Raw genomic sequence first — 11,780 nt, forward strand, 5'->3', positions numbered from 1 at the left:
TTGTAAACACATATGCACAGCCCATGGACACAGACAATAGACAGGTGAAGGCCTGGGGTGGGGTGGGAGATGGGTGGAGGAGGGCAAAGGAGGGAAAATGGTGGGACATGTAATATCTCAAAAATAAAATAAAATTTTTAAAAAGTAATAGCTGAAAAAATAAGAGCTTACAGCAGTCTCTAAGGGCTGGAAAGCAGAGAAACAAAAATTGAAATATGAAGATCCCCGTAGACTGGGGGACTGGTAAATTCCTAGGCAATTACTTGGATTCCAGGAAACTTACACCTTGAAGTAAGGGAAAATTAGAAATAGACTAGCCTAATATAGTTTTCTTTTTTTTAACCAACTCATTGTCTAATTTTACTACTCTGTAAGAATTAGGGTGACCAACCATGTCCATTTTTTCCAAGATTTTTCTCACCTTATCTCAGAAAGTACCACATTCTGGAAAACTCCCCAGCCACAAACTGAGATGGTTGGTCACTTTAATCAGACATAAAATTAAGTACTTTCACCAGGAAGATATTAATCAGCATCTCAAATTATCCTTATAATTTTTCGTGACATTCATTGAAATATAACTAGAAGTGCAAAATGCAAGAACTGAAAAAAATCAAGAGGAAAAAATAAGGCAAATGGGTTAGATCCACAGAAGATCCAGCTATTAAAGTTAACATAACCAGACATTAAAATAAGTTTGATTAATATTGCCCAGAACTTAAATTGCAAGGTGTAGATTTTAAGCAATAAATTAAAACTAATTAAAAATAAAACAGAAATTCTAGAACTAAAGAATAACTGAAATTAAAAGCTCACTGGATGGTTTAATTATATTAAATACAATTGAAGAAAGTATCAAAGTAATGGAAAATAATTTAGAGTATATCCAGATTATATAGGTGTGAAAAGAAAAAGCATAATGAAAAAAAAATAAAAGACATATGGTATTTGCTTGGAAAGTCAAATACACATCTAATTGGAGCCCCAGAAAAAGGATATCCTGGGGCAAAAACAATATTTGAATATAATGACATATTTTCCAAAACTGACATAAAATATAAACCAAAGATTCAAGAAGCACAAGACAGGACATACAGTTTAAATTTTATTAAATTTACATTTTAATGTAAATATTATAGATAATGTTAGACATTCACAGAGTTGAATTTTTCTATTTGAATGCATATATATTAAAAATAGTCACTGAAATCACTATTTTAATAATTCTGGTCCTTCCCCAAAGTCAACAAATATTTTTTGTTTATTACATTTCCTTTCAGGAAAGCATTTATACATAAACAAGAAGTTATGTGCATTTATACTTTTTCCAGTGAAAATTATGCACTGTTCTATGATTGCTTTTTAATGTACACATATATCTTTGAGGTAATTGATAACCAATATATGAAGAGCATCATCATTTATTTTTACATCTACATAATATTTCATTAGTCTATCCTGGTACATTGTATGTTACCAGAATTTGTTTACCAGTTCCCAGTTGATGAATATATAGTTTGCTTCTATTTTTTGTGCTCTTATAAATAATATTGTAGTAAATAATCTTGTATATACAAGTCAATTTGCATACATGTAAATACAATTGTAAACTAAATTTTTGAAAGTGGAATTGCTAAGTAAATTATTTTGTGTGTTTATAATTTTTATAGGTACAATATTGTCATTTCCTTTCATATGTCATACCTATTTACTGTCCCTCAGCAATTGTTAAACTGCTTCTTTCATCATACCCTTGCCTACCAGTCTGTTTTAACACCTTTTTAAAAATTTTCTGATATTATGAATAAAAAACTATCTCAATTTGAATTCACTTACTTTCTGCTTTAAATGACAGTGAACAGCATTTCACAAGGTCAGGGAATATTTGTATCTCCATTTCTTTGAAATTTGCTTGTCTCCTTTTACATTTACTATTACATCAGAGGTCAGCATTTTTTATTTCATTTTATTTTATTTTGAGAAAGGACCAGAGAGTAAACATTTTAGGGTTTTTCGGCCATATAGCTTCTTTCAAAACTATTTAATTGTGCCATTGCAGTGCAAAGGCAGCCATAGACAATACATGAGTAAATGAGCATAAGTGTACTCCAATAAAACTTTGTAGATGACACTAAATTTTGAATTTAATACAATTATCATGTCACAAGATATTGCATTTTGTTTATTTTTCAATTATTTTAAAATGTAAAAGCAATTCTTAGCCGTGAGCCATACAAAAACACATGCATTTAATATTCCATTTCTTTAGTCAGGGTCTACCCTCTTACTATAGACAATAATAAAATTAATGGACTTTCCAGTCTACTACCATCTCCTACCTACTACCTTATTTTCAAAACGTTTTACCAGGAAAATGTTCAGGTATGCATAAAATAGAGAATATTATAAAGAACTTCTATGTACTCTTTTTCAACCTTAACTTCAACGATTATCAATATTATCAATATTTTATCAACTTTGACATTTTACCTTTATGCTGTGAATATAGTGATTAGTTTAATGCTTTGTTTTTCAATTTTAAATTATGTCTTTTAAGCCTTTAACTACTAAAGATGGAGTAATCATATACTCAATACTATATCCCAAATGTAATATAATGATACATTCCCAACCAGATTGTGTTCTTTACTTAACTTCTACATTTTCAAGATTTATAACTTCATAATCATAATTTCCCCTTTGAAGCAGTGGGAATTATATAGAGATGGTTACTTCTTGGAGCCAGACTAGATCCTAAAAGCCAAGTAAGCCAGATACAGAATGAAGACAAGCCATATTTATGAAAACACTGTGTCTTCAGTGGTAGAAACCAAAAGAAATGTTTACAGTGAACTTCCAAACAGCTGCTGATTTCCACTGTCTGGAGAGAAGTGAATATAAATAAAGTCCCACATAAAATCCTAGGTTATTTGCCTCTTGGTGGCACTCATCACATCCCCTTCTTATCTGGGTACAGATTGAGCCTCCCTAGAGAAGGACAATGTATGTTGAGGCCAATAATCTAAGACACTGGAAGAGGAAATCCCATTTTCCCTGTAAGAGGAAATCTCATTTTGTCTTTCTGGCTTTGAAATCTATCAAAGAAATCTGGGATAGCTTCCTCCAAATCTCCAAGCTGTATCAAATCTGAGTTTGGGCATATTCAAGATGGCAACATCAAAGGGCAACTATTCCAACATAATAGTCTTTCTCAAAACCACATAAGCTACTATAGAAAGCAGGAGGGAACTAATAATCACTGAGAAAAAAATCTACCAAAATACAGGCTACATCTTTTCCATGTCATCTAACAAAATCTTCACATCCCCACAAATCAGCTAGCTCAATTATTGGTAATGTTTAGCACTCAGTAAATGTTAGAGGTACGGTTATTTTTCCTGGCTCTGTCCCTTGGGGCCTCAGGTCTCAGAGCATAATCTCTGTATTCCTGTAAGATCCTTATAAGATCCAGAGGTTTCCCCACTCACCTCCTGCATTCCAGCCTGGGATATTCAGGACCATATGGAACACTCAGTCACAGAGAAGAGAAGAGAAGCCAGAGAGAGCATTGAAGGAACAAGAAATCACAAAGGTAAGGCTGGACTCCTCCATGGCCAGTGAGTAATAAGAGGAGGGGGACACCTGGGAAGTGAGAACAGGGGTTACTCCATAGAGACAAGGAAAGAATGCAGCCAACCCATGTCAGAGATATTTTGACAGGAGATGAAATGGGGATGTGACAAGTTAGGAACATGAAGTGAAGCAGTTCATCAGGAGAGGTGCCACTGTCCTCAAACTGAATTCAAAAAGTAGCCCCGATGCTGTTATTCTCTTTTACACCAAACCTGTGGTCATCAAAGCTGGAGAATTTTAAGTGTGTGTTGGTAAGTGTCAGCAAATCACCTATCAACAAATTCTGCCCTGAAAACTGGCCTTTCCTGGCTGCCATGCCCTCTGCTCCTATTTTTACTTGCCCTGCAAATGGCTCAACAAATCTCAGAAAGAGGTAAGTTCAAGGAAAGCATGAAAACATCTAGTGAGGAATGAACAGAAGCCAGCACGAACCAGCCAAGGGCTCACGGACTACACTGCCCTCAAGTAAGAACTTGAGAGGTAAGAAGCCAATGTGAAGGTAAAGAAAATCATTTCATCAGTATTTGTCAGTTACTAACACACAAGGACAAGTCACAGAAGCAAAGAAGCAGGGCTGGAAGAATCCTAAAGATCTCAATAAACTATATCCTACACCTAATGCAGGAGTACAGAGTCCCTAAGAATTTTACATACCTGGAGAGTTATTTTAGAGGCTAAAAATAAGTGATTTACAGCAGAGAAAAAATATTATCAGGTTTTTACTAATAGTAAGACTTGACTTTTTTTTCTAGCACATATCCATTGGCTTTCTAGCTGAACTACGTCAAAAAATTCAAGTATAAGTCCTTAAATTCTGTACTCTTTAATACACTTCAGGATGATCGATCATGTCTTTTATCTTGTCCCATTTCCCCATACACACGTGGTGATAAGCACTTACACACTTACAGATTCACACACTCATATGTGGCACCTGCTTCTTTTTAGAAAGTGTAATTTCCTCCTAATTCTATCTTGTTTTGTCCTGACCCACACCCTCTCTCAACTAAAAATGTGATGATGTCACTCCCTGACTTAGTCCATGCCATGGCCCCACTACCATCCTCTAAGGACCTTATTCTGTTCTCACCCTCTTTTCTGCCACAGTTCCCACCACCCCTGTAATGAAGCCCACACTCCAGGGCCAGATAGAATTAAAGGACATCATTTCCTCTCATGTACTACAACCATTGGCTTTGTTTGAAGTACTTATCTCTCATCTTAAGCCCTCCCCATTTCTTTTTGAGTTTCTTCTAAAAATGCAAGCAGTTGACACATCACTTCCTCTGTTAAGACTTCCTTGGCTATTCAGAGGGGGGGAAATTGCTCCATCAGTACCACATGTCCCTTGTTATTTAAAATAATAGGTATCGATTATGCAGTTATTAAGTGAGTTAAAATTAGTAAATATCCAGGAAGAGTATCTAACATAGTAAGTTCTCCGTAAATGTTGCTGCTACTGTCCCTATTGTTATCTCCTATTTTCTGCCATCCATAGCAATAAGCACATGGATTATCTCAGTGATATTCAAGCACAGTACAAAACACTTTGCTTGTAGAGGTCATACTAAAGTTTGAAATACTGAAGCTTGAGAGAAAGTATTCGAAAGTCACGAGGAAAACCTCACACCTTGACTCTCAAAAATCCTTACAGTATGGCATTATTTTACTCTTAGAAAAATTTTTTTAGAATTTGGGGTATTATATTTGTTAACTCAGAAACATAATTCTATCAAAATCAAATATACCTTCCTATTAATATTCACACTAACCAAGCTAAAGGACACTGAAATATGAAAACAAAAGGAAGTATAGTAGTCTCCCTCTATCCACATTTTCTCTTTGCACAGTTTCAGTTAATTGCAGTCAACTGTGGTCTAAATAAATGAAATAGAAAATTCCAGAAATAAACAATTCATGAGTTTTAAATTGCATACTGTTCTGGGTAGCATGATGAAATCTCACATCGTCCTGCTCTGTCCCACCCTGGACCTGAATTGTTCCTTTGTCCAGCCTACCCACACTGTGTACACTACCTGCCCTGTCGTCACTGGGTAGGCCTCTCCGTTATCAGGGCAGTTATCAGAGAGAGACAGGGGCCACATTCACATAATTTTCATATATTTCTGTAATTGTGCTGTTACTATTAGATATTGTTGTTAATCTCCTACTGTGCCTAATTTATGAATTAATCTTTATCATAGGTGTGTACGTATAGAAAAAAACATAATATAATAACAGGGTTTGATACTACCTGTGGTTTTAGAAATCCACCAGGGGTCTTAAAAAGTATTGCCTAAGGATAAGGGAGATCTACTGTACCACATGCATGAAAAAAAAATTGTGCCTATTACCCAAATAAAAAAAATAATTCAAGGACCCAAATGATGGTCGAGAGTTTCTGGATCAGAGCAAGAATTCAGTTAATAATTAAATGTTAAATAATACCAAGCTAGAAGGCCTCATAGCCATTATATAGATGCCATTTCCTGGAGATGTGAATAAGACCTGCCCCTACCCAGTGCTTGGATAGGCACCACCACCATTTGTCTCTAGGATTTTATTTCTTTTATGCTTCTACAAATGACCAACCATCTCTGTGATTAGCATGTTCTTTATTTGAAATATGTTAGAAGTTTTTCATAGCTCAGATACCTTAATCAAGCTAATTAAGACTCTGCTAAGAAGTTTTAAAAACCGTTTGCTCAGGCCTCTTGTCTTTTGATATACGGTTTAAGTTCTAAAAGACACGCAATTCCCATTGTTTACTGTTTTACTGGTAGCCACTCAATGCCCTCTGCAATTTCTCTACAGTTTGGCCGTCCCATTATATTTGATTTCTGTTTGCCTGTTTCCTTTTCTTGATCAGATTTGCTAAAGGGTTTCAAATTACATTGATTCTTTTAATGTTTTTATCCATTGTTTTATATTTTTCTAATTCAAAAAATTTAATTTTTATTTTATCTTCTTTTTCATTTTCCCTAACTTTATCTTGTATTATTTTCTAAATTCTTTAGTTTAATGATTTTCCATGAATTCTTAGTTTGGCATTTATGGACATTTTAGGGGTAATATACTTAGATGCAAGGAATCTAAGTGGCTAAGCCATTAACCACTTTATGTATTTTCTGACAAGAATCTCCACAGCTTTCATTCTCAGAACACGCAGAAAATTAATAACCACTCATTTACTAATGTTATATTCATTATTTTATTTAAAGACTAAAAGCCTGCAATTTTCACCTATGGGAGCAGTATAGCCCGCTCTTTAGAACCCATGATCTGCAGATGTTGTCTCCAAACCTTCAGATTAATTCACGACTCAGACACTTTAAGTTAGCTGCTTCTCCTGTGATTCCACGGAAGTGTCTTTCCAAAAGGCTACTACTGACATTGTATCCCTAGATTGAATAGACACTTGTCAGTATTCGTTTAAATATCTAAACAGCACTAAACTATGGTGACCACACCCTTTATCTCTTTGGCTACTGTGACTCCTATTTTCCTTGTTTTTCACCCATTTCTCTGTGCAGCTTTTCTCAGTTTTCTTTGTTTCTTCCGCATCTACCAAACTGCTAAATTTTTACTTTGCTTTATAGAGCTGAGCTCAGTTTCTTTCTATTCCTGTCCTACATTCTTGCCTAGGTTAGCATATCAACTCCTAGGTTCTCAGTTACCATCAGTATGCCACTGAATCCCCAATCTCCAGCAGGCTTCTTCTCTGTCTTAGATCCCATATATATTTGTTTAGTTGTCATTGCTCTGGAATAGCTGCTATGAACATCAAATTCAATTTTAGCAACTGAACCTGTGATATTGCCTCCAAAATCTGCTTCTACTCTAGTGTTCCAGGTAAAAGTGTCACTATTTTCCATTTAGTTACTCAAAGAAGACACCTGGGCATTGCAATGAAACTTCACTTTTTCAATAATATTTCCATGCAATTGAATAGAAAGAAGTAGTGAGCAGAATCCTATTTTTTGTGTGTGTCATGTAAAATATAAACTGTCTGTGAATTTTATTATAAGGATATTATTGATATATTGATGAGAAAAGTTTCAGTTAGTAAATGCATATGTGTACATAAAAATACATATATACAAGAGCTTGTGGGATATGAACTACAAGGTTTGCAAAAAAGCGTAAAGCTAAATTTTAGTGCGCAGTGGTGGACATAAAGGTTAAAAAAATAAGGTATTTTCAATGGAAAATTGTGGCAGAGGAGTCCACATTTCTGTCTGTTCGTGCTCCGGTTAGCGCAGGCCCAGTGGTGAGAGAAAGCAATCCCAGACACAAAGCTGGATCCTGGATTGAAGGGATGCAGGCTCTATGGCAGCATCCCACTGATGGAATTCTCATTCCAGGACACACAGATCCTGGTTTTGCGTTCATCCCTCATGTCCGAGGTGACCAACACCACCGACGGCCCCTTCTACTTCACACTCACGGGCATCCCTGGATTTGAGGCCTCCCACACCTGGATCTCCATCCCCTTCTGCTGTCTCTACACCCTCTCCATCCTGGGCAACGCCGCCGTCCTCACTGTCGTCCGCACCCAGCCGTCCCTGCACCAGCCCATGTACCTGCTCCTCTCCATGCTGGCCCTCACTGACCTGGGGCTCGCCCTCGCCACCCTGCCCACTGTCATGCAGCTCCTCTGCTTCATCATTCGTAAGATCAGCTTTGAGGCTTGTTTTACCCAGTTTTTTTTCCTCCATACATTCTCCTTTATGGAATCTTCTGTGTTGTTGGCCATGTCCTTCGACCGCTATGTGGCCATCTGCCGCCCCCTCCACTACGCCACCATCCTCACCAGGGAAGTCGTTGGCAGGATGGGGCTAGCCATCATTTTCCGCTGTGTTCTGGCCGTCCTCCCCTCCCTTTTCCTGCTCAAACGCCTGCCCTTCTGCCGCTCCCACCTTCTCTCTCACTCCTACTGCCTCCACCAGGACATGATCCACCTGGTCTGTGGTGACACCCGGTTCAACAGCTGGTACGGATTTGCTCTGGTTTTGCTCATCATTGTGATGGACCCTCTGCTCATTGTGTTCTCCTACGCACTCATCCTGAAAAGCATCTTGGGCACATCCACATGGACTGAGCGGCTCCGGGCCCTCAACAACTGCCTGTCCCACATTCTGGCTGTTCTGGTTCTCTATGTCCCCATGGTTGGTGTATCTATGACCCACCGCTTTGCCAAGCATGCCTCTCCACTGGTCCATGTCATCATGGCCAATATCTACCTGTTGGCACCTCCTGTGATGAACCCCATCATTTACAGTGTAAAGACGAAGCAGATCCGCCAGGGAATTATTCGCCTTCTCTCCAAAAGAAACATGCATTAATGATCAAAGAATGGTTGTGTTAAATTACTCAGAACTTACAGCCGTAGTCTTACAGGGAGAGTACAGTAAGAAGTGAGAAATAGAGACTGTAAAATAAAACACCAGCATATTTTTAAGTCTGTATGACGTAATCTTGGCTGTTAGCAGACTTTTGGCTAGGAGGAGCTAGCAGTAAGTATTCTATTTAAAAGAGATATGGATATGAGTTGATTAAATTCTAGCACATTTTACCAGCTATGCCAGTAGTACAAGCTTCATCAGTTGAGTAAAGTTCTCTTTAAGTTGTCTTTTTTTCTTTTTGGATATTATTCTCTCCATTGGGTTGGTAAAATAAGTTAGAAGGAAACACTTAGTTGTTGTTCCCACCAACTGTTCTCTTAGCTCCACTTAGGTGGTCAGGTTAACACTAGCTCCATGGCCCTGGCTCCCCCTACTGGCTAGATGTGCTCTGACTTTCTCTTGCAAAGTCTGGCAAATCTTTCAGGGAGGGTGGATACAGAGCAAGTTTCTTAGTTATTCAGGTTTACCTAATCAGCATTCAGCACGATTTCAGCAGACCTAATGAGCACATGCAGAGTCTAAATACTGGGCTAAGGTGTTTAGATCCACCCCCCTGCCCACAGCTAGAAGAAGGTCCCTGCCTTGCTAGAAGTCTTTAGTATTTAGAATTAAATTTTAAGTAAGTCTACAGATCATATTTGAAGGATTAGAAACTCATTTTTCTAACCAGAAAAGACTTTTTTACATCCCAATGTCCTTAATGTGACTTAATTCCTACAGGCAGATTCCCTTTAGCATCATGGATTTTTTACTAGAACAGACTCATAAAGGGATACGGCCTTAATGTCAACAGATTATTTTATTGAAACCAGATAGGCTTTCTCAGAAATATCAGTTTGAAAGGCAGCCATAATATTGGTCACAGCTCCTCATCACTAAGCTCATGGTGTAGATGGCCAATAACAGGACCAACTTAGATTTGAATAAAAATGGGCAGAGCTTCCATGGAAGGAGCATAGTGGGAGGGGGGATTAAGAGGTAAAAGGCCAAGAGTAAGTGAAGGACGGATGTCTTCCTTCTCTAATATACTTTTCCTCCCTTTTTTCTCATGTCTTTTACCAGAGCCCAGAAGTTAGCATGTTTCTTATAGAAAAATGAATTAGCTGGTATAGGTAAATTGTAGACTCAAAGGTATATGTAATGTCAGAGTATGGAAAATTAGGACCAAGAAATCTAATGTTAAAAAAAATCAAGGAAATGGGCAGGAATGTGTATCAAAGGAGACTTTTTTTTTTTTCAGTGGATGGTACAGACTTGATAATCTCCCAAAACAGCATAAGGGGGAACAATACATCTTGGGATGATGCCAGTTTTTGAGGAAGAGCACATGATATCAATAATAACCTCTTGTTCAGAGCTATCAACTGAATTTTATCGTCACAGATCATGAACTACAGACAATGGCCAAATTTAAATGGAAATCAAATAAAGATTGAATCCAGAAATCTGCCCTTATTCTTTGTTCTTTTACCTTTCCTATTATTTTCTTTCCTTAGACAAAACTGTTTATTTTATTTGTGTGAATGTACATGTGTAGGTGTGTGTATTTGTATAGGCTTCATGACTTAAGAAATGGCATGATATGTTCATATTTCAAAATAAATTTGGTTTTGGAAAATTTGTGTTGGTAAATGTTTGTGCCTAATTTATTCAGTGCCTAGAATATAAAAACTATACTGGTCACATTTTATTACAGAAATATTTTCTATTCCATAAAATTTAAAGAGTTGATTTATTGACCCTCTGTAAATTATTTCAAATGAGATATGTGGGAGGACATTGAATTTAATATCAAATTTTTTAGAGATGCTAAATGTATTACACCAATTCAGGTAGAAGGTAGCCCAAGCTGCTGCTATAGGAAAAGCAACCCAATTCCATCAAGCTACCTAAGAACTTTTTGCAAATAATAAGCATAATAAGAAAAGATAAAATGAACTTGAAGCAACCCTTCCCTCCCCTTTTCCTGTTATACTTGCGGCTTGCAGCTGCATGAAGTTATATCCTTCCTTGTCTGTTTATAATCAGCCAACTAGTGAGAGAGTCAGAGCAGAATTTCCAGGGTGCCAACTGCTCTCCCCACACTGCTGGCATGATTGGAGTAAACATTCATATGTGATTTAACTCTGTCTCTGCTTAATCTGGCTCAAGCAGTGAAGGTGGCCTCAGACCTATTGTGTCTGGAATCACAATAACAACCCAGTAGCAACAACCACATACCTTCACATAAACTTAAATATTTTTTGAAACATTTTTAATTTATCTGACAAATAAAATCAGTATAAAAATTTTTGAAACTAAACATTATTACATTTTTAATGATAAAATTATCTCAAGACTTCCATATATTAAAATATTATTTTGGCTTTATATTGCATGCTGGAATAATGTCAGACAAAAGATTTAAAAAATTCTTTGTAAAAATACAAAACTAATTTAACTTGTCTAACAATTCACCCTTACCAAGAATACTAAGAAAGTTTAAATATTTGTATATTTGAATACTTCTGCATTTATTAACAAAATATAAAAACATTTTACATGTTGTTTATGTTTAAAAATGAGCATTTGGGGTGAATTTTTCATGATTATAGATTTCTAACCTGATTGTATTTCTATGCCTCTCATCTTAGAAGCTAGGCCTAGTCATTATAATATCATGATTTGTGTTTCTTTCATATATATATTTTTTAGTTGCCTAAACCTAAGATTTTTTTTCTCTGCACTTCATGTTAGAAATTT

The 11,780-nt window shown here is 36.6% G+C and overlaps 1 protein-coding gene across 1 annotated transcript; it reads left to right on the top strand.

The window, feature by feature from the left end:
- The first annotated feature begins 8,030 nt into the window (after positions 1–8,030).
- LOC107538702 (olfactory receptor 51Q1-like) lies at positions 8,031–8,978 on the top strand. Its single transcript, XM_016215025.2, has one exon. The coding sequence runs from the start codon at positions 8,031–8,033 to the stop codon at positions 8,976–8,978; it is 948 nt and encodes a 315-aa protein (XP_016070511.2).
- The last annotated feature ends 2,802 nt before the right edge of the window (positions 8,979–11,780 follow it).

Source organism: Miniopterus natalensis, chromosome 11 (assembly GCF_054644295.1).
Source record: "Miniopterus natalensis isolate mMinNat1 chromosome 11, mMinNat1.hap1, whole genome shotgun sequence".
In the NCBI taxonomy this organism is placed as follows: Eukaryota; Metazoa; Chordata; class Mammalia; order Chiroptera; family Miniopteridae; genus Miniopterus; species Miniopterus natalensis.